The 27,626-nt window shown below is 42.5% G+C and overlaps 1 protein-coding gene and 1 pseudogene across 5 annotated transcripts in view; one reads left to right on the top strand and one right to left on the bottom strand.

The window, feature by feature from the left end:
- PDE8A (phosphodiesterase 8A) overlaps window positions 1–27,626 on the bottom strand; it is a 151,319-nt gene that overhangs the window by 33,802 nt on the left and 89,891 nt on the right. For 4 of the 5 annotated variants that reach the window (XM_070478298.1, XM_070478296.1, XM_070478297.1 and 1 more), the window contains exons 4-8: window positions 24,659–24,715; window positions 23,932–23,986; window positions 10,048–10,136; window positions 4,590–4,668; window positions 2,617–2,742 (exon numbers count right to left, since the gene is read on the bottom strand). In XM_070478298.1, coding sequence (XP_070334399.1) covers window positions 2,617–2,742; window positions 4,590–4,668; window positions 10,048–10,136; window positions 23,932–23,986; window positions 24,659–24,715 — 406 coding nt within the window. Of the gene's footprint in view, window positions 1–2,616; window positions 2,743–4,589; window positions 4,669–10,047; window positions 10,137–21,869; window positions 22,177–23,931; window positions 23,987–24,658; window positions 24,716–27,626 lie in introns of those variants that run through there. The other variant, XM_070478300.1, reaches the window with a different exon arrangement.
- On the top strand, window positions 14,675–15,192 carry LOC110138286 (large ribosomal subunit protein uL23 pseudogene; annotated as a pseudogene).

Consider the following 27,626-nt stretch of genomic DNA (forward strand, 5'->3'; position numbering starts at 1 on the left):
CCGCTGTCTTGGGAGTGTGGGGAGGAGGTCCTGAACATGGTCAGGCCCGGGCCATGGATCCAGCCCTGCTGATGGATTTGATAAAGAGGGGACGAAGGGGGAGGGAGAATCCAAAATCAGTCCAGGATTCAAAGTCCAAGCAGGTGTGAAGATAGTCAACAAGCAGAGACAGATGAGGACTGAGAGAGACTAGGCTTTCTGTCAGTGGGGGATGAGAGAGAATCATTGCTCTACAGGTTGGTTCCAAGATGACAGCAGGTGTTGAGACAAACCTTGGAAAAGACCTTCAGGTGAAAACTGGGGAATGGGAGCCATGTATGCAGAGGAGAAAGGATGCTCAATGACACAAGAGCTTTTGAGGGACCAGCAGGGGACAGAGCACCCTGTAAACCTGGGAGGAAAGGATGGGGAGAGGGGAGCTGGAGAGAGGGGTAAGTGGGGAGTCCTGGGGGCTACAGAGGGTGCAAGGGGTGAAAAGCTGGGACTCCCGGCAACCCAGTGGATAGACTCTGCACTTCCACTGCTCAGGGTACAATTTGCACGGCGCAGCCAAAAGAAAAAAAAATTATAAAAAGCTGAAGGGCTCCTTGTTTGCAATATTTTCCATTTGAACATCACTGGAATTTCTCCTGTGCCCCCAAGAATATCTGGCTGGTTGGACACCTAGAACCTGACACTCCAAAGCCCCTACCATCATCTGACCTCCTGTGAAGGCTCCAGCCCCGTCCCCAGCACAGGTCTGAACCCTCTCCATGGACCACAGCCTACTGTTTGTCCAGGCTGGCCGCTTCTCAACAAGCCCTTCTTCTCCCTGGGAAGATTCCATTAGAAAGGCCATGTATCTTTCTCCACAAAAACAAAACAAAAAAAAAAAACAAAAAACTGCCCAGCTAAGTGGTCTGTCCTGCTGCAGTGTGGCCAGCCAAGTAGGAATGACCAACAACGGACATGTGGCAGCTCTTACACTCTCCCCAGGAACTCAAGATCACGCAGAACAAATGCCCTGGCTCCATTCTGAAATAAAGCAGTTAAGTATAGAGGTTGATAATAGGATAGTATTTGCTGCTCACAGCAAACACAGATGTTAGAGAACATGTGTCCTGCTGTTGGTGTTTGAGGCCTTTCATACCTGGTGCCCTATGGCAAGACTCAGGAGGTGAGACGCTGCCCACAGGGGTCTGGGGGGATCTCTGGACCTGCAGCTAATCTGCTGGATTCCCCCATCCCACCCCATCTCCACTTGCTCTCCTGAGAGGGACAGGAGTGCCTCACTGACCCTGCTGCTGCCAGATAGAGGGGTGCAAGAGCCCTCGTGTCTGTCTGACAGCCCACAGAGCCTCACGACAGAACTGCAGGCTGACCCCGTGGCTGCCCTGGACCTGGCCGCCGCGACTGGGGAGGCCGCCGTGGGTCTGCATGGCTGCTCCTGTGGCTGCCTTTGGAGGATGCCCCCATCGGCCCAGCAAGGTAACACCGGTGGGCCTGAGTTCCTACATTCTCTTCGTTCATTACCACCTCTGTTTCTCTCTCAAGAGAACCTGCCACTCTCTCTGGTAAGAAAATCTTCCTCCTTGACAGAAGGAAGAGCTGAAGGAAATCAGGATGCATTCAGCGCCTACATCGGCTACTCCCCGAAGGTGCATCACCTGGCCCCGCAGCTGGTCAGCCCCTTCCCTGTTCTCACTGCAAAGCCACCCCTGAGTGGGAAGGACACCCGCCCACTCACAGGGTCCTCGGGGGGCCCAAGCCAAGTGGGGCTATGAACCCTGCACAGCCCTTCTGCCCCCACTGGTAGCCTGCCCTCGTGGGTGACCAGACAGGCGTGGGGCCACATGCCCCAGGGACAGCACTTCCAAGGGCCTCCAATGGCCGGCAGGACAGCAGCTCACCAACTCCTCAAATATTTTAAAAAATCATATTCACTATCCCAACTCCTAAAAGTTAAAAGAGCCCAGCAGAAAAGCCTGGGAATGACTATGGAAAGCAGTGGCCTTTTCCTTCCTGGCGTATTTTAAAAGCTAATACCAGTGAGGTGTTGACAGAAGCCAGGGTTCAGAGAGAGAAACCTCCTCCACCCGGAGCCCACCTCTGTGTCTGTCCTTAGCACCACGGTACTGCGACTCCTCATGTCATAGTTTATCTGTCTGTTCTGTGTCCTGGAACATATTCTCTGAGCAGTTTTTCTTTGCTCATCTTTCTATACTGGAATTCAGCACAGTGCCTGGCATTCAAAAAATGCTGACCAAGTGAACAAGGCCCAGAGAACTGATGGGCTCAGCTGTGTTCTGAGAACGTGTGGATTCACTGGCCATTCTTTACCCTGACCACTGCCAACATCCATCACTGAGATTAATTATTAGAAAGATCAATTTACTTATTACAAAAATGAAAACAATGACTTTATGTGTCAAAGTTACTCTTCCTGGCTGGTCAGGTTATATGTACTTTCCTAGCCTCAGTTTCCTCATCTGCAAAGTGGGCACAACAGGGATACCACCACCTATGGTTCCCCAGGCCTGAGGTTCCCCAGCTTTGGCAGTGCTCAGTGAGTGTTCAACCTCCTTCCACCCCTCTCTGCTTCTGTGGAAGGGACCAGGGTGCCACTCTCTTACTCACCTTGCATGAATTTATAGTATCGAGCAAATCAGCCTTTTTTTCATTTATAGGCACTTCTGCTATCTCCTTCCCTATTAACTCGCCTGACTGATAGCCCATTGTTGTTTCGAACGCTGGATTTGCATACTGGGGGGTGGGAAGACAAAAGAGAAAACATCAAGTGAATTAAAAGAAATATTGAAAAGAGGACAATCAAAGGTGTTCAACCTAAACCATCATATTTTCCCCCCCAGAAAGCCCAGGAGCCTGGCCCTCACTATGATGGTTCTAAAGTTACAAGAGCACAACCCCAGGAAAACCCTGGAGTCTGGAGAAGCCTCTGCTCTGGTGATGCTGGGCTGGGCTTTCTTCCGTGTTCTCCCGAGGCCCAGGGAGGGCAGCAGGCTAGCTCCCACTTAAACACCCTTGGAGGAAAGGAGCATGGAGACACCTGGGGCTGCTGCACACAGGCTGTTGGGATTACGATACTGAAAGAAAGCACCAACTGGGAATCTGACCCACCCAGCCCCTACTTCCAAAAGTCACTTAGCTCCTCCCAGGTTTCAGTCTGCACATCTGTTTAATGGGGATGAAACATTTATTTAGCCTCTCTCACATGATGCAAATGAAAAATGAGTTTGGAAAGCAGGCTGTGACAGAGGAAGTGTTTACAAATATAAGGCTTTATGGTTAAGTTTCAAATAGGACTGTAAGAGTACAAGAAAATGCCTGGGAAAGCTGTGTGTGCGCTAATAAAAATAACAAATGATGATGATGATAAACAACAGTCATGCTGTTTAAGGTTTGTTTTCCTTGCTAGGCACCACAGCAAGCAAGTTACACACATTAACTCCTTTCAGTCCTCAGAACATCCTTACGAAAGGCAGGTGATTGTCAGCGTTAATATTATTCCCATTTGTACAGATGAGAGAGCAGATTCAGACAGATTGAATAACCCGCCCGTAGGTGCTCAGCTTGGTAGAGGCCAAGAATAATGGAACGCAGGCCTGACTGATACCAAGCCTGTGCTCTCAACCACCGGCCAGTGTCACGTCCCAAGGCACCGACTCCTGCATGTGGACATCATCAGGCTCTTTACCAAGAAAGCCACAGTTAAAGTGAAGAACTGCAGTGCTCATTAATAAAATCAAAGTGGGGCTCATTCTCAGACACAAGGAACATTCCCCTGGCACAACTCCCTCTTTTGCTGTTATCTGAGAACACATGTTACCTGTTTGTTGTTATCTGAAAGCCATGTGACCCTCTTTCACTTTTTAATTTTATTGAAGTCTAGTCACTGTACAACAAAGGAAATCATATGTATATGTTATATACATATATCCATTCTTTTTTAGATTCTTTTCCCATATAGGTCATTACAAAGTACTGAGTAGAGTTCCCTGTGCCATACTATAGGTCCTTGTTGGTTATCTATTTTTTTAAAGGTTATTTTCTTTTACTGTGGACCATTTTTAAATGAAAGCTATATTATCTTAAGTCACTTATATGAAGCCACTTTGCTACTAATTTGTTAAGTACTAGATTATTTTGAGTAGTGTCCAGTAAATTTCTATAGTTTCTATAGTAAACTACCATCAAAAACAGTTAAGAAAGGAAAGCGCACACAGCCCTTATGGGCAGGGCCTGTCCTTATTGCAACAGTCTCTCCCCACCCGGCTCCAAAATCCTGGATAAAAGCCCCTCCTTGCATAATAAATAAACAAGCAAAAAGCAGAGAAAAAATAAATGCCAGTGCCATAGGTCTACAGAATACTTTCTAACACATTAAGTAATTATTAGAAACTTTTCTTACCCCAGAGGGAACTTATCTTAGACTTTATATTTTACACATTTTGTTCTAATAAACCTCTAAGGAAAAACTGGTCCCTTGAACTTCAAAAAGAGAAAGAAAAAAAAAAAAAACTACCAAAGGGGTTCAACCCTAAAAATGCAAACAAACCAGAAATGCGGGACAAGCTTCCCAAATAACAAACCTGGATAATGTGGTCTTCACTTGTAATTTCAATTGCTTCTTGACTTTTCTCTAATGCAGCGAACATTGAGTTACAAGCCCTTTATGGGTAGAAAAGAAAAAGGACTGATTAATATAAATATTATAAAATGAATTATAGTCTTGGGATATTACATTAACTTACTTAAATGAATTCTTTGATTACAAAGGTAACTGATGCTAACTTGAGAAAAAAGAAGGGGGGAAGATTAAAAAGGAGAAGGAAGAAATAAACGCCTCCTGCAATCCTGCCACTTGGGATCATGACTCTGCACAACTTGGTGCTTTTCTTTCCATTCTAAGAACAAGTGGACCAGGGGGAACCCACACGAGGGTCAGAGCACAGCCCTTCCCTGGCTGTGGGACGTGACTGAACTTCCCTGGGTCTCTCCCTCTCACCATGTGCAGAGTCCTCATGAGGACTCAAAGAGAAAGTGCGGGGAGCCAGCCTGACTGCTCAGGCTCCTTCTTGGCTCTAAGAGAGATCAAGAGGTCCCTCTCTGTCCCGCCACCCCTGATTTATTAAAGCACAGGTTGGCCTTTCTCACCTCCCTCAAGGAAATTGCTGTAGCGATCTTTCACCTGTTTTCCTGATGCTGATAAACTCGTCATGATTGAAGCCTGTTTTCTATCTAGTTAATCATGTTGGGCGCTAGGGTGATGCTTTACTGATCTTAAGTGGAGGAATTTAAAACATCTGTGCCTGTAGCTCTGCACATATGCAAACCTTTAATCTATTAGTAACTCCTGTTAGCATATATATAGGTGTGGTATTCTTCAATAAAGTTGGCAGAGTCAGACGCAAGCTGACTCTGTCCCTCTCAACCCCATTTTTCTAAGTCTGTCTAAGTCTTTCTAAGTCTGTCTAAGTCTTATATTTCTCAGGTACTCTGGTAATTGCGTTCTCGACCAGTTCGTTTGCCGGCAGGCTCCGGCAAGAAAGTGGACTCAAGCTCCCCGCACAAAACCTGGCAGAAAAGAGGCAGCCCATCGTTTGCAGCTACCACCTTCAACAAATTCTTTTCACAAAACAGATTATCGACATCACTGGCTTTGTTCCCTGCTTCTACTTATTTTATATTGTGAGCATTCTCCCTGTCCTTGGTGGTTGAAAACATTTTTGAGTTACACAGGTAACAACGGGGTTTTTTTTTAATTAGAAAATGAAAATAAATGAAATACTACATCATACACAACTAGGATGGCTATAATCAAAGACAGTGTTGGTAAGGAACCCTCATACACTGCTGGTGGGAGTGTAAAATGATACAGCTGCTTTGGAAAACAGTCTGGCAGTTCCCCAAGCTGCTAAGCACAGAGTTACCGATTCTACTCCTAGGTTGGCACCCGACAGAAACAAAAACATAAGTCCACACAAAAACTTACAGCCCACAAGTGTAAATAACCATAATGCCCATCAACTGATGAATGGATGAATAAAATGTGGTATGTCCATACAATGGAATACTATGCAGATACAGAAGGAAACACAGTCCTCATGTGTGCCATAATATGGATGAATCTTAAAAAAAACATTATGCTAAGTTAAAAGAAGCCAGTCACAAAAGGACCACATATTGAATGATTCTATTTTAATGAAATGTCCAGAATAGGCAAATCTATATATACAGAGAAATTAGATTAGCGGTTATCTAGGGCTGGAGGTCATGAAAATGTTCTAAAATTGTGGCAGTGGTTGCACAACTCTGTAAATATACTCAAAGCCACTGAACTGGGTACTTTAAATGGGTGAATTGTATAGAATGTGAATTATATCTCAATAAATCTGTTTAAAAATACATGAGATTAAATCATCTGAAATCCCAACAACTACACAAATCAAGTGATTGCAGCCATGAAATTAAAAGACGCTCACTGCTTGGAAGGAAAGTTATGACCAACTTAGATAGCATATTAAAAAGCAGAGACAACACTTTGCCAACAAAGGTCTGTCTAGTCAAGGCTATGGTTTTTCCAGTGGTCATGTATGGATGTGAGAGTTGCACTGTGAAGAAAGCTGAGCACCGAAAAATTGATGCTTTTGAACTGTGGTGTTGGAGAAGACTCTTGAGAGTCCCTTGGACTGCAAGGAGATCCAACCAGTCCATCCTAAAGGAGATCACTCCTGGCTGTTCATTGGGAGGACTGATGCTGAAGCTGAAACTCCAATACTTTGGCCACCTCATGCGAAGAGTTGACTCATTGGAAAAGATCCTGATAGTGGGAGGGATTGGGGGCAGGATGAGAAGGGGACGAAAGAGGATGAGATGGCTGGATGGTATCACTGACTCGATGGACATGAGTTTGAGTAAACTCTGGGAGTTGGTGATGGACAGGGAGGCCTGGTGTGCTGTGATTCATGGGGTCGCAAAGAGTCGGACACGACTGAGCAACTGAACTGAACACAAATCAATTGGTGTTCTAGGCAATTTCTTATATAAATATACATGCAAAAAAGAAATACATGCAATATATATATATTTATAAAAGTATAATCATATCCTAAAGTTTGATAATCTTGTCCCACTGAAAAATTATATAAATATCTTTCCATATCATTAATTAGTTCCTTATCATCACTTTTAATAACATATGTAATATTCTAAAGTTACACAATAATTCATTCAAACAAATTTCCCATGACTACACATTTAGGTTGCTGTCAGCTTTTTTTGCATATGCTTCAGATGATAAAAAAAAAAGAATGCAACTGTCTACTTCTTCATAAAATTCATAATTGTCCATACAATGCTGTTACTTTATTCTTGGTATTACTAAGCTGTCTAGGTAAATAAGACAAAACAGCTTAGCCAATAAAAACTAGTCCTTCTTTCTTGGCATATAAAACTCAAGAGACGGTATGTGAATTAGCCCAATAAAGCTGTTATTTAAAAAAAACAAGAATGAAAAAATAAGAAGTTTCCACGTCTGATATAGTAAGCTAGAGGAGATGGATTTGTGAGAAGCCCTGCTGGGTTTTATCATATTTTTAAATTTTTGCAGATCTGCTAAGTAAAAAATGGTGAATCATTTTAATTTCTTTGGTTACTACTGAAGCTGAACATTTTTTTCATGTTTACTGGCCATCAGTATCTCTTATAAACTACTTGTTTATGACATGTCCTTTGTAATTTTTTTATACTGGGTGTTTCCATCTTTAAACTGATTCATCAAAGTTCTTTACATATTTAGGATATTAATCTGTCTGTCCTGAATGTTATGAATGTAGTTTTTCCTAGTTTGCTATTTGTCTAAATTTTTAACATTATATGGGCTTCCCAGGTGGTGCCAGTGGTAAAGAACCCAGCTGCCAATGTAGGAGACGCAAGAGATGTGGGTTCAATCCCCGGGTCAGGAAAATCCCCTGGAGGAGGAAATGGCAACCCGCTCCAGTCTTCTTGCCTGGGAAGTCCCATGGACAGAGGAGCCTGGTGTTAAGGTATTTTTACCGCCTGAGCCTCCAGGGCTTCCCATGTGGCATTAGTGATAAAGAATCTACCTGCCAATGCAGGAGACACGAGATGTGGGCTCAATCACTGGATCATTTGATCCCTGGGTTGTGAAGATCCCCTGGAGGAGGAAATGGCAACCTACTCCAGTTTTCTTGCCTGGAGAATCCCATGGACAGACAAGCCTGGCAGGCCACAGTCCACAGGGTTACAAAGTGTCAGACACGAAAGAAGCAACTTAACACACAAGGTGTTTTCACTGGGACATGCTTAACGTTTTTATCTTGCCTAATCTGCTTCTCTTCCTTTATGAAATCTTTTTGACGTCACACTGGATTTACCAAGGCTTCATTATCCAATGACATATGTTCACTTATATTTTTAGTACTTTCGTGGCCCTACTTTTTAACATGATGCACACTGGAGTTTATTTTGGAACTGGGGGTGAGATTGGGAAATAACTTAATTTTCTTTCCACATAGTTAATAAATTGTCACAATTCTGTTCACTGAAAAAATCTACCTTTTCCTGTGTGGATTTAAACTGCCATGGTGAACATATATACTTATGTTCTCAATTCTTAAATACACTCATGCTTATTTCTAGACTTTACATTCTAGGTTACTGATCTAGCAGTAACACAGATATACCTGTCACACACAGCTTTTCAGTGCATTTCAGTATCTCAGAAGAAGCTTCTCTCTACGGCCTCAGTGCTCAACCCGCACTCGTCCCTTCCCTCTCCTGTTATCCTATCTCCCTGAACAGTGGACAGCCCCCTCTGGCTGTCAGCTGGCACGCCAGAGACAAAGCGCAGCATGAGGAGACGGTGAGCACAGTTCTGAAGATGTGGGTTACAGCCCAGAGGACTACCTTTGTCCTGTGCCACGTGTGAGAGCTTGGATCAAAGTCAGTTAACCTCCTGGGTATCAGTTTCTGCATCGTGATTGGTAATTAGCCAACAATAAGCTCCATGGCTCACAGCAGGAAGTGTGGCAGCCAGGCTGTGGAAGACCCAGGAGTAAGGAAAGGGGCAGACCCAAGGCCAGCCATTCATCTCAAGCTACCCAGAGTTTGGCAACAAAAAGGAGCTCTTTTGTAGACCTCACCAGCCCTGAAACATCTCTGCTCACAGCACTTCTCTGCTACCTCACGCTTCATTTCATTTTGTCTATGAAGTATTTTCTTCTCCGCATGTGGTACCTGGCGCTGGTCCCCCCAATCTTTATACTCCAAATTCTAACCCCCTTATCTCCCCCGAGCGTGTACAGAGTGATTCCATTCTCTCTTGGATCCTGGTAAAGGAAATGTCAAACAGAACCCAAGGAAGAGAATGAAGATGAGAAAGAGCTACTGATATTTTTTTTTTTTAACTTCTGTCAACCTCAGATAATTTTACTAATTTTGCTGCTTTTCTCATTCTACAAAGAACTAGGTTTATATTCTTTTCAGGTTAAAAAAAAAAACTGTTTAGCAAGAGCAAATTACAAAATGTTTACTGTAAAGAAGAAAACGTGTCACCTACTGGAAATATGTATGTACATATCAAAAAGAATTTTTAAATAAAAAACAAAACAGGTAATTCAGTATATATATTTTCACATCCTGTTTTTTTATTTGCTATTATTTTGGTGCCCCATCTTTTTTTTTGGCTGTGCCATGCAGCTTGTGGGATCTTAGTTCCCCTACCAGGGAACAAACCTGGGGTCCTGGCAGTGAGAGTACTGAATTTTAAACACTGGATCACCAGGGAAGTCCCCACTGGAGCCCCATCCTGAGATGTTAAGTCTCATATCACTAACATGCGTATCTGTTAGACATCCAGGCAGACTCCGAAAGTCTTATGCAAGGAGAGGTGCTTTCCCACCGCCCCATCCTACTTTAGTAGGAAGTCAATAACAGCCAAAATGGAGCCAGCTGTCCACACTCAAGTCCTCAGTTGCAGCCACACCCTGGGTGGTATGATGGGCTTTCCCGAAGCAGCAGAATTACCTGAGTTTCAGCTGTGAGCGCACCTCTCCAAACTCCAGCTGGAGCAGTTCATTGTAACAGGCCATGGGGCTGGGGTTTTCTATATACCTCTACAAACAGAAAGGGGATGGTACAGATCAACACATGTGTACCTTTAAATTATTATACACATATATACAAAATAATGCTTTCCAACAGACTTCTCAATTTGGTACCTGAAATCTAAAAAATAATTTATCTTCAATGATAAACAGGAAATGAAATGAAAACTTACAATACCAAATCAGCATTTAAAAAATAGTGCTTGCACATATCTGAAAACCTATTAAGAAACCACTGAATTGTACACTTTAAGTGGCTGAATTGATCAACTGTACCTCAATAAAGAAAAAAAGGCAGAAAGGAAGAAAGAAAGAAAAAGGAAAGTGTTTGCTGGAAAGAGAAAAAGATAAAATTAAAAATCTTTAAAATAATTTTTTAAAGCTAGTATAATCATTTAATGAAACAGCACGTGATGGTGTGGATGTGAACTTATATGGAATAATGCACAAGATACACTGTCAAGTGACATGAAGAAATGGAAAATCATGTTATAATTATTTATGTATTTCTCCTATAAAAATGTTATATCAACTTTAAAATAAATAGCTGAATTACATGGAAAATGAATGGTATCTCAATTAAGTAGTCAACAAATGAAATTAGGAAAAACAGGGTTCATTCTTGGGCATATCCAGAGAAAACCATAATTCAAAAAGACATATGCACCCCCAAGTTCATAGCAGCACAATCTACAATACCGAGACATAGAAGCAGCCTCCTAAGTGTCCACTGACAGAGGAATGGATAAAGAAGGGGTGTGTGGGTGTGTGTAATGGAATATTACTTGGCCATAAAAAATGAAACAATGTCATTTGCGGCAACATGGATAAACCCAGAGATCAGCATACTAAGTGAAGTAAAAGAAAAAGAAATATATCATAGGATACCACCTATATGTGGGATCTAAAAATATACAAATGAATTTACTCACAAAACAGAAATAAACTCAGACACAGAAAACAAACTTACAGTTACAAAGGGGAAGGGATGTGGGGATGGATGAATTAGGAGCTTAACAGATACACCCTATTGTATGGAAGATAAGTAAACAAGGTCCTACTAGGTATCACAGGAAACTACATTTCAGTATCTTGTAATAACCTTTAATGGAAGAGAATCTGAAAAAGTATACACATGTATGTATATAGTTTGGCCACCTGATGCAAAGAGCCAACTCATTGGAAAAGATCCTGATTCTGGGATAGATTAAAGGCAAAAGAAGAAGGGGGCAGCAGAGGATGAGAAGGTTAGATGGTATCACCAGCTTAATGGACACAGATCTGAGCAAACTGGGAGATGGTGAAGGATGGGGAAGCGTGGCGTGCTGCAGTCCATGGAGTCACAAAGAGTCAGACATGACTGAGCAACTGAAGAACAGCAAAAGCATATATGGATGACTAAATCATTTTATGTACACTTTTCTGTGTTGTTCTAACACAACAGTGTGAATTCTTCCACTAAAAAAAAGCTCAAGGGAAAAAAACCAGGGCTTAAGAATACTTTTCTTTCAGTGCTTTGAGCTATGAGGATTTTTTTTGATGTCTACACATCACTGGTAAAGGCTAGAATACACAGAAGGAAGAAATTTATTAACGCAAGTCCCATTTATATTAACTTTCGGAGTCTGTATGTTGTCCTCTTTCGAGCTGCACAAGCTCACGGTAAGCAAAGACACACTTGTACACCTCTTCGCAGCTGTGTCACCGAGGTCATTCCCACTAGGCAACATTTCCCTTTACTAACGTCAAATAGCAGCTCAGCTAAGCTGACAAAGGATCATCCTCCACAGCAGAGGGACTTGCAGAGCCATGGCTTCCCCAGGCGCTCCTACTCCTGCGGATACTAACTATTCTCTACATGATGAAAACATCTCAACAAAGCAGAGAACATGGAAATGGGAAGCCTGAGCCCATTCCACTACCAGATTAAGAATTTCATGAAGACATCTTACATGTCACTATGTACTATCATGTAATTCCACTCTGCTGTAATATTTGTATTTACTTGCCCCTGTTTCTGTGGCATGCTCTTGATTTCACCTGTTCAACACATGGATAATATTCTATCTGGTGAGGTGGAAGTTGAGGTCTCAGAGGCAGGGTATATGCAGGCCACTATCCACAAGCCAAAGCCAGACCAGCCTGGGGCATGGGGCCTCTTGTGATGCTCCTTCTACCACCAGTGAAGGCAGACACCCCCCTGTTGGAACCGTGATCTTGTCTGTGTGTCAAGTAATCTAAGAGCCCAGGCCCTGGTTCATGTCTTAAAGCTGTATGATCCTCTACGAGGCCCTGAAGCTTCCAGAGCCTTCTTCCTTACCCGCAAAACAAGACCACCCTGCATCTCTGACCATGACCACAAGAAAGCACTGCACCTGCGGACTGCTGCATGAACACACAGCAGTCACTGCTGTCCCCTGGGAGGGAGAGCCAGGCCCGCTGGCCGTGGGCATGATGGTCCCTAGGCCTGCAGGCCAAACACAACCATTCCTAACCACACAAGTCAGAGAGGGGACATGCTCGCCAGCTCCCACCAACTGGGAGGGGTAAGACTCTGGCCTTGGGACGTCCTGGTGGCTCGGTGGTTAAGAACCCACCTGCCAGTGCAGGGGACACAGGCTTGATCCTTGGTCCAGGAAGAGCACACATGTCACAGAGCAACCAAGCCTCACACCGCAACTACTGAAGCTATGTGCCCTAGAGCCTGTGCTCTGCAACAAGAGAAGCCACTGCAATGAGAAACCTGTGAACCACAACTAGAAAGGAGCCTCCATTCACTGGGACTAGAGAAAAAGCCTGTGTAGCACTGAAGCCCCAGTAAGGTCATAAATAAATAAAATTATTTAAAAAAAGAGAGAGCACTGGCCCTATAGCTCTCTTCTCAGTGTCACGACGCCACAGGAACACCCAAGAACACTGCTCATCTGCACAGGCGCCCACCGCTGACAGGGTAGGAACAGCGGCGAGATTTCTGGGGCACAGAGCGTGCCACCAGTAGACAAGAGGTGGGGGACCTGAGATGGACAGGGGTCCCCAGCTATCCTCGCACTTTCCTGGCCTCACCTGTTCTGCAGGTGAAATCCTGGGACAGGGAGCCATGTGTATCGTGTATCACAGGCTCCTGCGCATGTGGCCAGAGTTTTCACTGGGTGTGAATGTGCACATTCAAACATTTTTATCCCAATGGTGGATGTTCAGGTTAGAAAACCACTGCACGTTAACAGAAGCACTGCATCTTTCTCCCACTGGCTGCCCCCCACCTTGCTGCCTCTGCTGGCTCTGTGTCTAAACATCCTGTCTTTCCTGCCCTTCTGCAGGTTTCATTCATGTCCTGAGGATTCCATGGGGTTGTGGAGGGTACAGAAGGGCGTGAGGCCCAAGGAGCTTCAGGAATCAGGCTGCTGTTGCTTCAGCTTGAGCAGCAGCCGGTCTCTTCACCCCAGCCCAGCCCACAAGAGGGGTGGGGCCACTGGCTCCCAAGCCAACTCAACCTGCCTCTCCCTAGAGCACCTCACCCCCACCGGGCCCCCCACCGCCAGTGCATCTCCGTCCCTGGCTGCACATCAGAACTCCCTGCAATCTAAAAAATAACACCAGTGTGCAGGCCCCTCCCCAAACCAACAGAACCAGGGCCTCCTCAGGGACACTTCTTAGGCAGTTCTAATGCATGACTAGGGCCGAGAGACACCAAACCCTAACCTCAAGATTCTGGTTCAAGATGGCAAAGTAGAAGAATGTGCACTCATCTCCTCCTGCGAGAGCACCAAAATTGCAACTAGCTGCTGAACAACCATCAACAGGAGGATGCTGGAACCCACCAAAAAAAGATACCCCACATCCAAAGACAAAGAAGAAGCCCCAGTCAGACGGTTAGAAGGGGTGCAATCATGATAAAATCAAATCCCATACCTGCCAAGTGGATGACCCACAAACTGGAGAACAATAATACCAAAGAAGTTCTTCCGCTGCTGTGAAGGCTCTGAGCCCCATATCAGGCTTCCCAGACTGGGGGTCTGGCAAAGGGACCGGGAATCCTGAGAATCTGACTTTGAAGGCCTGTGGGGTTTGATCACAGGACTGCCACAGGACAGAGGGAAACAGAGATTCCACTCTTGGAGGACACAAACAAAATCTGGTGCACACCACGACCCAGGGGGAAGATGCAGCGACCTCACAGGGGACTGAACCAAACCCACCTGTTGCTGTTGGAGGGTCTCCTGCAGAGGCGTGGGTCGGCAGTGGCTCACCAAGGGGACAGGGGCACTGGCAGCAGCAGCCCTGGAAGGGGCCCCTTGGAGGGTGCCATTAACCCTGCCACAGAGCCTGCAGCCCCCAGCCCTGGGCTGCCTCAAGCCAAAAAACTAACAGGGAGGGATCGAAACCCCTCCCATCAGCAGAAAATTGGATTAAAGCTTTACTGAGCCCTGCCCACCAGCAAGACCCAGTTTTCCCATGCCAGTCCCTCCCATCAGGAAGCTTACACATCAGGAAGCCTCTTAGCCTCATCCACCAAAGGGCAGACATAAGAAGAAAAACCAGCCTTTTTCATGAAGATGGCGCCGAAGGAGAAGAAGAAAGCCCCTGCCCCTCCTAAAGCTGAAGCCAAAGCAAAGGCTTTGAAGGCCAAGAAAGCAGTGTTGAAAGGTGTCCACAGCCACAAGAAAAAGAAGATCCGGCAGTCACCCACCTTCCGGCGGCCCAAAACACTGCGGCTCAGGAGGCAGCCCAAATATCCTCAGAAGAGCGCCCCTAGGAGAAACAAACTTGACCACTATGCCATCATCAAATTCCCCCTCACCACAGAGTCAGCCATGAAGAAAATAGAAGACAACAACACACTGGTATTCATTGTGGATGTCAAGGCCAACAAGCACCAAATTAAACAGGCTGTGAAGAAGCTCTATGACATTGACGTGGCTAAGGTCAATACTCTGATCAGGCCTGATGGAGAGAAGAAGGCATATGTTCGACTGGCTCCTGACTATGATGCTTTGGATGTTGCCAACAAAATTGGGATCATCTAAACTGAGTCCAGCTGGCTAATTCCAAATATAAAAGTTTTCACTATGTAAAAAAAAAAAAAAAAGAAAAACCACAATCCCATAGTGGCTAGAATGAAAACCATATTACAGAAAGTTAATCAGGGTGAAAAAGCAGGTTATGTCCCAGATGAAGGGACAAGGTAAAACCCCACAAAAACAAATAAATGCAGAGGAGACAGGCAACTTTTCAGAAAAAAAAAAAAAAAATTCAGAATAATGATAGTAAAGATGATCCAGGATCTTGGAAAAATAATGGAGAAGAAGCAAGAAACATTTACCAAAGACCTAGAAGAACTAAAGAACAAAGAGAGATGAACAATACACTGGAAGAAATCAATAGCAGAATAACTGAGGCAGAACAGATAAGGATAAGTAACCTGGAGACAGAATGGTGGAAATCACTGATGCAGAACAGAATATAGAAATAAGAATGAAAAAAAAAAATGAAGATAGCCTAAGGGACCTCTGGGACAGCATTAAATGCACGAACGTTTGCATTTTAGGGGTCCCAGAAGGAGATGAGAGAAAGGACCCAAGAAAATATTTGAAGAGATAATAGCTGAAAACTTCCCTAAGATGGGAAAGGAAATAGTCAACCAAGTCCAGGAAGCACAGAGAGTCCCAGGCAGGATAAACCCAAGGAGGAGCAAGCACACCAAGACACAGTGATCAAACTAACAAAGATTAAAGACAAATATAAAATACTAAAACAGCAAGAGAAAAATGACAAACGGCAAAAAAGGGGATTCCCATAAGGTTATCAGCTGATTTCTCAACAGAAACTCTACAAGCCAGAAAGGAATGGCATGATATATTGAAAATGATGAGAGAAGAACCTACAACCAAATATAATATTCTACCCAGCAAGACTCTCATTCAGATTTGATTGAGAAATCAAAAGCTTTACAGACAAGCAAAAGTTAAGAGAATTCAGCACCACCAAATCAGCTTTAGAACAAATGCTACAGGAACTTCTCTAGGCAGGAAACACAAGATAAGGAAAAGACCTACACAAAATAAAACCAAAACAATTTAAATGGTAATATGATCACGAATATCGATAATTACTTCAAATGTAAATGGATTAAATGCACCAACAAAAAGACATAGACTGGCTGGGCAGATGAAAACATGTGCATGTATGTACTTCCACTTACAACATCACTCTGCTTAACCCGCCAAAACTGTATGAAATTATTTTATATTGTTAGGCTAATCATGTTTTCATTATGGCTTGCAATTGTAATGATCTTTTATTTTTTGTCAGACTACTGATTGTGAAAACTGATAAATCTCTTTTACTACTGGGATTATGTAACTATTATTTGTTTAATACCATTGTACCATGATTGATCAACAGAAAAGAATTCTGTATCACTAAAACTACCATTTAAATAGCAAAATCTGTAATCACTTTTTAAAATCCAGATGTGTATCAGAATTATCTTGGAATTTCTTGAAAAATACAAATGCTCAGGTTTTGCTTTTCCCCTCCAAAGCTCCAGATGTGTTTCTAATGAGCAGCTATGTTTAAAAACAACTGGATTATATGATGATCTTTTACTCTTATCTAGATGGTTTCACTTTTCCTATTTCATATTCAGTGCTCATATTTAAGTTAAGTTTTCCAATTTTTCATCTTTTTTTAAAAATGTTCTTTCTCAGGCCTGTACCAAGTGCAGTCAAAAAGCTTTTGTAAACATAAACAGTATGTATTATATATATTTTAGAAAACATGAATTTTTGCCTATCTAAAACATTTATGACATTTTGATTCCACTTATTTGACTTAGTATGAATAGAATGCTAGATTTATAATTTATATTCACTCAAAACTTTGACACAGTTCCATGTATTTTGGCATATAGTATTATTTTAGCACTGCTAAAAGTCTAGAAAGTTTATTTTAGTCACATTAAAAACAATTTTTTTCTTTCTGGCTTACTTCACTCTGTATAATGGGCTTGAGTTTCATCCATCTCATTAGAACTGATTCAAATGAATTCTTTTTAATGGCTGAGTAATATTCCATGGTGTATATGTACCACAGCTTCCTTATCCATTCGTCTGCTGATGGACATCTAGGTTGCTTCCATGTCCTGGCTATTATAAACAGTGCTGCAATGAACACTGGGTTGCATGTGTCTCTTTCAGATCTGGTTTCCTCGGTGTGTATGCCCAGAAGTGGGACTGCTGGGTCATATGGCAGATCACCAGCCCAGGTTGGATACATGAGACAAGTGCTCGGGGCTGGTGCACTGGGAAGACCCAGAGGGATCGGGTGGAGAGGGAGGTGGGAGAGGGGATCGGGATGGGGAATACATGTAAATCCATGGCTGATTCATGTCAATGTATGGCAAAAACCACTACAATACTGTAAAGTAATTAGCCTCCAACTAATAAAAATAAATGGAAAAAAATAAACATAAAAAGTTAAAAAAATAAATAAAAATTTTTTTGAATGAGGCTTGAAACTTCTAATCCAATTCTGAGGATATAAAGAAATACAATATTGTAAAAAAAAAAAAAACAAACAAGAAATTAACATGTGATACAGTATTATTAACTAAATACAGACTGTTAAATTTCACAAAATTTTATGTTAGTGTCCATTATTTGTTTTCATACCTTATTCAAGACTCCACACTATATTATATTACATTGAGCAGCTTCAGGTACATGCAACAAATTCTGGTAAATTCTCTTTTCATTTTTATTCCAATACAAATATTTTTCTAATTTTCCTTGTTATGGCTTCTTAGATACACCCATCATTTAAAAGTGGACATTTAATTTCCAAATGCATGGGATTTTTAAGGTATCTTTGATATTAATTTCTAATTTTGATACTAATTTCACATTTAAATGCTTTCTTATCTTGAATCACCCTGTGTTTTTTCAGTCTTCTAACTTTATTGAGGCTTTCAGGGCTAAGTCAAAGATCTCTCTTGGTAAAGTCACACTGCACTTGAAAATATGTGGATTGGGTTATTCTCAAATATCTTTTGATATTGATCTCTAACGTAATTCCACAGTGATAAGAGAACAGACTCTGTATGATCTTAATAACTTTAGACCACCAAATTTTTGCACCTGGTCTTATGTCCCTGGATATCTTTCAGTGTCTCCTAGTTTATAATCTATGGGAGCTTTAATAGAATTTGTATCCTACTGCTATGTGAAAACTGTATAATAAATCATAATTATTTCAAATTGGTTCATGGTGCTTTTCAGGTCTACATAAGATTCTACTTCTCTGTATATGCATTCTATTAATTTAAGAGTTTGATATTGAAACTACAACGAAAAGTCTTAATTTACCTACTTTAAAAAAAAACAATTGTAATATATAGCAGAACTATATGTAACTTTGTTCTGTATTTTCCAAGTCTCCTGTAAGTGTGCTATTGTGTTTTCATATCTGAAAAAAATAAAAAAGAGGGGGAAAAAATTCCCTAACCTCTGAGATTTTAGTCAGAAAGCTCAAAGGCCAAGTCCAACTGAGGAGGTAAGCAAGTGTGCATCCACTGTGGAATCCTGAACTATGGCCAATCTACAGAAAAGCTGTCTGCCCTATGAATCCAGAGGTCTCACTGCAGTGATGGCTTTCAGGTCTGGGGCTGGGCTCAAGCCTGGGCCACACTGCCTCCCGACCATGAGACTTCGGAAAACCACCTTGCCTCCAGGACTGAATGCTCTGCTCTCTGTGCCCCCTGTCACCTCAGCATCCTTCTGACACCTGAGAGTACGGGGCTCTGTGTGAGAAGACAAGTTACCTCGTGCGGTCTCGGAGGACTGGTCACCTAGTTGGATTCGTCACTTACTAAGTGGTAAGACTGCTACTTCCATATTTACTAAGTCACAGACCTCTAAAATGACTATTTCAAACCTGTGCTTTTTGCATGAAGCGTTTTTCATAGACATGCACTTAACCACAATTCTGGCAGAGGCTGCAGGGAATACCTTGATTAAGTAGTGCAGGTGAGAGGGCAGGGAGAGAGTGTGTGTCAGTTACCTTTGAATTTTACAGTTAGTTTAACGATAACTCAATTGTACTATGAAAACACAAGGCCCATGGTTAACTAGACTTTCTGCCAGGATATACTTTGCAGTCCATGAAGCTGTGCTGATGGACTTCCTTGTACAGAATTTTAAACACGTATTTCCAGTAGCTTGTACAACCTCATACAAATAAAAAGCTTAATGACTGCTGGCAGCTATCAGTTCAGTTCAGTTGCTCAGCTGTCCAGCTCCTGGTGACCCCATGGACTGCAGCATGCCAGGCTTCCCTGTCATCAACTCCTGGAGCTTGCTCAAACTCATGTCCATCAAGTCGGTGATGCCATCCAACCATCTTATCCTCTGTCGTCCCCTTCTCCTCCTGCCTTCAATCTTGCCCAGCACCAGGGTCTTGTCTAATGAGTCAGTTCTTCACATCAGGTGGCCATGGTACTGGAGCTTCAGCTTCAGCATCAGTCCTTCCAATGAATATTCAGGACTGATTTCCTTTAGGATTGACTGGTTGGATCTCCATGCAGACCAAGGGACTCTCAAGAGTCTTCTCCAACACCACAGTACAAAAGCATTAATTCTTCAGCACTCAGCTTTCTTTATAGTCTAACTCTCACATCCATACATAACTACTGGAAAAACCATAGCTTTGACTAGACAGACATTTGTCAGCAAAGAAATGTCTCTGCTTTTTAATATGCTGTCTAGGTTGGTCATAGCATTTCTTCCAAGCAAGCGTCTTTTAATTTCACGGCTGCAGTTACCATCTGCAGTGATTCTGGAGCTCAAGAAAATAAAGTCTGTCACTGTTTATGGCAGCTATAGGTAAGCAAACAACTTGAGGCAAGATGAATAATCTGTCCTCCCAGTTTCACTAGATTCACTGGAAAGTCAGAAACATCGAAGGTCCTTGTTAAGAACGGCCAGCTCTGTAGCCTAAGAGTACTAACACAAGGAACTTCAGAGTTCTCAGGGGAAGTTTCTTCCTCATGTGAATGCTTCCCTAGGTAGTTTAAGGAGGGGTGACCTAAGGATCCACTGGGAACAGGTGACCCACAACTTCCAACCTGGTATCCTTATGATGCTCACCTGCACGCTGACTAGCATGGCTGTTCTCATACAAATTCAACTGGAAGTCAGGGAATGCGGACAGGTGCTGACACGTGTGAATGTTGGGGAGGGTGGGGTCAAAAAAGGAGAACCACAAAACTATGTAATAATAACAACAATGTAAAATTTGTATATAAAATGTGTATTTAAAACAAAGTCTTAAGTTCCACCATATCTGATGTTGATATTGGAATTTTTCCTGTGTTCCTTTTGTCTGCATTTACTTGGTACCGTTTTATTATTAAGTTCCTTTTATCATTATCTTATAAACAACATATAATTGTACTTTCGTAACCCAGTCTAATGGTCTATCCTTTAATGAGAGAATCCAGCCCATTTTCATGCACTTGATTTTGCTCCCATCTTACTCTGTGTTTATCACTGATTTCACTTTTGTTTCCTCTTCCTTGGATATGCCAGTGTGATCCAGTTGCTAAAAATTCCATACTTCTTGGGCAGGGGTTGCTGCAAGGCTTGAGGGATCTTGGTTCCTTGACCAGGGATTGAACTTTGGGCCCTCAGCAGTGAAGTGTGGAGTCCTAACCACCGGACCACCAAGGAATTCCCACAAACTCCATATTTTATTAATTCAGTTCTTTTTAAAAACAATTTATTTTTGGCTATGCTGGATCTTCGTTGCTATGAGGGCTTTGCTGTAACAAGTTGTAACAGGCAGGGGCTACCCTCCAGCTGTGGTGAGCAGGCTTCTCATGGCGGAGCACGGGCTTCAGTGGTTGCAGCTGCCAGGCTCTACAGCACAGGCTCAGTATTGGTGGCTCATGGGCTGAGCTGCTCTGCTAAGCTCCACATTCCAGGGACTGTGGAATCTTCAGGGACCAGGGATCAAACCAGTGTCTGCTGGGTTTGAACCACAAAACTACGTAATAAGAGTCTAAAATTTATTAGATCATTTTAATAACCTAAGTAGATTTATTTAGATTATTAAATAAATTTAAATTTAATAATAAATTAATGTATTTTATTTAGGCAGGTGGATTCTTTACCACTGAGCCACCAGGAAAGCCCCCAGAAGTTTTCTTAAACTTTTCTATTATTGGTTACTTTCCTTTTCACTGATCTCAAAAGCAGACATAGATTTCTTTACTATTATTTGAAAACAAGGTACCAATTCGTTCAAGAACAAAGTCTCCCATGAGCAGTGCTCTAGTCTGCACATTTCCCACAAAGAAGAAAACTTCAGAATACTTGCACTGCCCACCCACTTCCTTGTCCGCTAGATGAGCCACAAGAATGCATTTATTTCCACTTTGTGCCCTGAAACCTTGAAGATACCTAGGGCAGGGTGTGCTTAGATACCCTAGAATTTAAAGACTGAGGTATTATTGGATGTTATATAATTACATATAAAGATACATATTCTACATTACACACACACACACACAAATCTGTATTATGTAAACACACCACTCTCTCTACTACTTTCTCCCTCATCTTAGAGTTCTGTTCTACTTCATTTGTTGAATGGTTAAAGTCCTTATTTAATTATCTTCCTCAGACAGGGCTTCTGGGGAAATACATCTCTGAGTTTCATGTATTAATATAATGCCCAAAGGAATACCTCTTGTGCCCTGAAGGGTGAACAATCACTTGGCTGGTGGGGGACTCTCAGGTTATGATCCTTTTCCATCTGTGATCTCTAATCAGGTGAGACACTGTTATTACTGCTTTACACAGTAGGAAAAGATGCTGGTGCTGGGAAAGATTGAAGGCAAAAGGAGAAGGAAGCGGCAGAGGATGAGACGGCCAGATGGCATCACCGACTCAATGAACATGAGTTTGAGCAAACTCCGGGAGATGGTGAAGGACAGGGAAGCCTGGTGTGCTGAAGTCCATGGGGTCGCGAAGAGTCAGACACGACTGAGCGACTGAAAAACAACAAATGTGTTTGTGTTCAGCGCACATTCACAGTTTCTTGCTCCTCACTCGTTCTTACCTTTCAGGCCTCCCACTTGGGACTTAGGACTCATTTTGCTTCTGCTTTAAGCACATCCTTCAGAATTTTCCTTTGAGAATCTGCTAGTTACAATTTGTGTCATTTTCATATTTCTGAAAGTCTTGATTTCACCTTCATTTTTGAAAGTATTTATGCTAGGTATAAGGGATCCCAGGGGGCACGGTGGTAAAGAATTTGCCTGCCAATGCAGGAGACACAATCCATTCTAGTTATTCTTGCCTAGGAAAGCCCATGCACAGAGGAGCCTGGCAAGCTATAGTCCATAGGGTCGCAAACAGTCAGATATGACTGAGCAACTGAACTGAGCAACTGAGCACATTCTAGATACAAAACTCTAGGAAGGCAGTTATTTTCTTTTATCACATTGAAAACACTATTTCACTGTTTCCTAACATCAACCTACTGCTGCCACGAAGCCAGCTATTAGTCTGCTGTTCTAATTTTTTTCCCTCTAAGTTTAATATTGTCTCTTTGTTTTTTTGCTATGATATGTCCTCTTTTTATTTATTCTACTTTGGAATTTTGGAATCTGTGGATTATAGACTTCCATCAGTTCTGGAAAATTCTCTTCAAATATAACGCCCCATTCTCTCTCCTATTCTTCCGGAACTCCAGTTATACAGATGCTAAACCATCTGCTCTATCCTCCACTTCTCTAACTTATTTTCTGTTTTTGGATCTTTGTGCCACATGCTGGATAATTTCTTCTGACCTACTAAGTTTAAAATTTTTCAGTTATTATATGTGTATTTCTCAAAATCCAATTATGTTCTGTTTAAAATTTGCTACATCACTTTTTATAGCTTCCTATTCCTTGAAGATATTTCCAAGCTTGTCCTATCTTTGTCTCTTTACATATAATAAGCATAATCATTTCACGATTTTATCTGACAATTGTAATTTCTGAGGACTGTGAGGGCGTGCTCCCGCTGCCTCTCTCCCCTGCTAGTTCCCACTTGGAATGCTGTGCTTCCTTGTGGACGAGTTAATGCTGACTGAGGGCTGCCTGCTGCCCTTGAATGATTATTTGCAGAGACTCTCCGAAGCTGAAGAAGAAGGAATTTCCCTCTGGGAGGATGCGTATTTGCTTCTTCCAGATTCTTGGGAGTGCTACCAGCCAGAATCAAGGGGTGAGGCTTCTCCATGACCTCACTGATATTTGGGCTACAAGTCTGCCCAATGATCAGCCTTATGCGAGCTCTCCACCATGATTCCCAAGGCTCACTAGCAACTAGCTGACCAAAGCCTGCATAAGCTTTTTGGCTTAAGGGAAACCAAGAGATTAGAGCCAGGGGTAGAAAGAAATGGAGTCATGTTGGGTAGGTCTTACTTCCAGAATCCTTGAATTGGTTTTAAAGTTGCATGTATGTCTGTAAGCTTTATGACAACACATCCTATGGTACAACTTTTAACTAATGAGTAAGCCATTAAAGGAGATTTTTTTATGTTTAGATGCATTTAGCAGGCATAGTTTTAAGCAACTGAGAAAGCAAAGTATTGTGGATTATCAGATTACCAGATTATAAAATTAAATCAAACTATAACACAGCACAAGGATGAGTTTTCTTTTTCAAATTAATTCAAAGCTATTGCCGGGCTCTAAAGCTGAGATAAAATAATTTGACATGCTGAATTGTACTTGAGTAACAAAGAAGTGAGTACATACCCTTGTGAAGCCAGCAGCAATGAGGGACATTACACATGACTCTTCTCTGTCTACCCTTTAAAAGAACAAGTAAACGGTTAGACAGTTTTTTCTAATCAGTTACATCTCACATCTTTATTTACTAATTTATATAATATTATCATTGGCATATAATGAATACTTTTAGATGAATTAGATTAACATACAAATCAAATGTACAAAGTTAAAACAATTTTCTGTATTAGTTTCACACTGGCTTTTTGACAATAGATACAAATGCTTGAAATATAGAGATTACACTAAGAGCCAGAACACAGGAGTGAGCATGTAGCTATGTGATATGTATAAATTTTAAACTGAATTATTTTTATTCTTTTCTTACCTCCCATTTTAAAATGAAATATAAGGTTCCCCCAATTATGTATAATGTAAATTCTCATAGATATTTGGAGTTAGAAGTTCCTAAGAAATATATCCGGAAAACATTCATACTTCAGGAATGGCATTCTCCCTTGGTTGGCCCTTTTCTAAAGTGAAAGACAGTCCAAAATCACAAAACCTAGTGTTAAAGTACAAACTCCAGCTCTGAATTTAACTGCCAAAATGAAAGAAAATAAGAAAGAGGAAAAGGCCAAACTAGAAAGGGTGATGCCTGTCACAGGCCACAAGCTGTTATTCAGGCCTCTGTTAAGAACACACATTACACTGACATCTGAACTTCAACACTTAAAAAAGAAAAATATCTTACCTGCGTACTACACCAATAATAACTGTGTTTTCTGAGAGTTTTGATGATCTGATAGACCTTTAAAAAAAAGTTTTAAAATAAATTTAAAGCAATTCTTTAAAAACTAAACACACCTAAACCTAAATTTTGGTAGGACAGTTAAAGTTGGGGGAGAGCGAAAGACCCCTCCACACTCTGGAGAAACCTTCTTGGCTAACCTGACCTTTCTTTCTTCAGGGGACAAACTGCTAACCAGTGGCCCGTGGTGACCCTCACAATTACGGAGCATGAAGACAGCAGCCAGCTCTGATGACATGCCTTCTACTTGTTCTTATTCTGGTCTGAGCTGTTTCAGGTGGAGAGTCTTCCGTGCCTGGGGAATCTCCCTTACATGAGAAGGGCCACTAGTCTCTTCCTATCAAAGGAAGATGCAGGTCTACATGAATCACAGCCAGCGGATGGCGACCATTACAGTGGGGGTGAGGCAGCCCGAGGGCCAGCTCTCCACTGCATTCTAAGCAGTGCAGAGAAGGGCTCCCAAGCAGGATGCAGGCAAAACAGTAACAATATTTAAAACTCAGAAATGCAAAATATTCTTATCCATCAGAAAGAGGAGAATCAAACCCGACAGGAAAAATTAAGGACAGAAGACTGACGAAGAAAAGTAGAAGACACTGCTCTACTGAAGTTACCCAAGGAGTATGAGGCCGCCCTTGGATGGCAAGGAGATCAAACCAGTCACTCCTGAAGGAAATGGACTCTGAATATTCACTGGAAGGACTGATGATGAAGCTGAAGTTCCAATGCTTTGGCCACCTGATGTGAAGAGCCAACTCACTGGTAAGGACCTTGATGCTGGGAAAGATTAAGGGCAGGAGGAGAAAAGGATGACAGAAGATGAAGCGGTTGCATGGTATCACTGATGCAATGGACATGAGTTTGAGTAAACTCTGGGAGATAGTGAAGGACAGGGAAGCCTGGCTGTTCATGGGGAAGACTGTGCTACAGTCCACGGTGTTGCAAAGAGTTGGACAAGAATTAACAACTAAACAACAACGAGGCTGCCAAAGGGACTGAATTTAACCCTTCTGGAGAAGCAGCTAGCAAGGAAGCCATGGGGAATGAAAATTCAGCCAAGAGATGAGAGAGGGCAGAGATAAACATGATGGAGAAGAACAGAAGCAATATAAACTGCCCGCTGAGATGCGCAATGGCTCTGACCCACCCTACACTGCAGGAAAGAGAAGGACTCTCTGGAGAAGAAGAGCCAGGCCACAGGAAGGGGGAGGAACTTGGCCCCTGGCCTGGAAGGAAGAGATGCACATAAGAGGGTAACTGCAGATGGAAAGGTATGCAGAGGGCTGGATTTGGACTCCCCCTGTCAAGACAGAAGCAAGCTGGCCCTTGGAGGATGTGTCCACGATGGGACAGAGAAGAGTCAAGACTCACCGCCTGACTTCAGTTCTGCTGGTTCAAGAATCACTTGTGAAAAAAAAAAAAAAAAGAATCACTTGTGTCACTTCTGAATCACAGAATACAGAAAATGACTGGCGTGACTATTTCTCCACTGTCCCGAGGATGACACATAACATAACCATTCCAGATGTGTAAGGGAAAAGTCAAGTCATCATATGCAAAGGATGCCTCAGTTTGGGCAAAATTTTTTTGCAGAGGGCCAGACAGTAAGTATTTTAGGCTTTTCATGTCATATGGACTCTGTCACAAGTACTTAATCCTGCCCCTGAAGCATGAGAGCAGGCACACACAATACATAAATGAATGGGCGTGCCTGTGTTCCCCTGTGCCTACCCCTGCCTCAGGGTATTGAGGCTGTTTTCTTCTGGAGCTCAGGAGGAGCAAGGCTTAGAATCCAAACAGTATATGCAGAGTAGCTCTGGGGTTGGGAAGCTGCTCAGGGATGGAGACACTTCTCCATCTCCAGGAAACAGCCAGTCTCTCTCATGGGCCACACGGCTCATAACACATACACACACTCTGTCAACACTTTTGCTTTTCCCAGTGTCCATTCTAGTCCTATAGCTTCCATTTCTGCCTAGTATCTCCAGAGGGAACCAACTTAAAGGGCGCTCCTTGCATGGCTCTATCAGGGAGGTCACTGGAGGGCCTGCTGACCAGGCCCCAGTCCCATCATGGTTGCCTGCCTGGAACAGAGTCAAGTTTACCTTCCTGGAGCAGGAGCCATGGAAAGGGCTGTGTGAGCTCAGAAGCATAAATGGCATGGCAGACACTCACATAGACGGGTCCCAGCCACTTTTCAAACCTGCTGGCTGATACTCACCCCAGCACTAACCTTAAACAGGGAATGAAAGATGTGGACTCACAAATAGTAGTTCCATGGTTTCATAGGACATTTCTAGTTGTTCATCTGTTTATATTTCTATCATATCATGAAGATTTAGAGGGAGAAATGGCAACTTTGAAGTATGCCACCAGCCACCTCAAACCAGCTCATCTTTTTACAGGAGAAACAGAGATCTGAGTGGTAACAGAGCAGGGAGGCAACCACACAGATGACCTCAGTAAGCAGGTTGGGACACAGGGATAAGGGACATGGGGCTGAGGACAAAGTGCAAGGAAAGACTATGTTTCCCAGAGACAAGCCCATCCCTCCAAAGGAGGTCTAAAACTGTACGAAAAGGCAGGGGTGGTGTCCACTCTCACCACTATTATTCAACATAGTTTTGGAAGTCCTAGCTACAGCAATCAGAGAAGAAAAAGAAATAAAAGGAATCCAGATTGGAAAAGAAGTAAAGCTCTCATTGTTTGCAGATGATGTGATATTATACATAGAAAGCCCTGAAGATACTATCAGAAAACTACTAGAGCTAATCAGTAAATTTAGCAAAGTTGCAGGATACAAAATCAATACACAGAAATCACTTGCATTCCTATATACTAACAATGAAAAATCAGAAAGAGAAGTTAAGGTATCAATCCCATTCACCAATGCAACAAAAAGAATAAAATA

Source organism: Odocoileus virginianus, chromosome 16 (assembly GCF_023699985.2).
Source record: "Odocoileus virginianus isolate 20LAN1187 ecotype Illinois chromosome 16, Ovbor_1.2, whole genome shotgun sequence".
Lineage (NCBI taxonomy): Eukaryota > Metazoa > Chordata > Mammalia > Artiodactyla > Cervidae > Odocoileus > Odocoileus virginianus.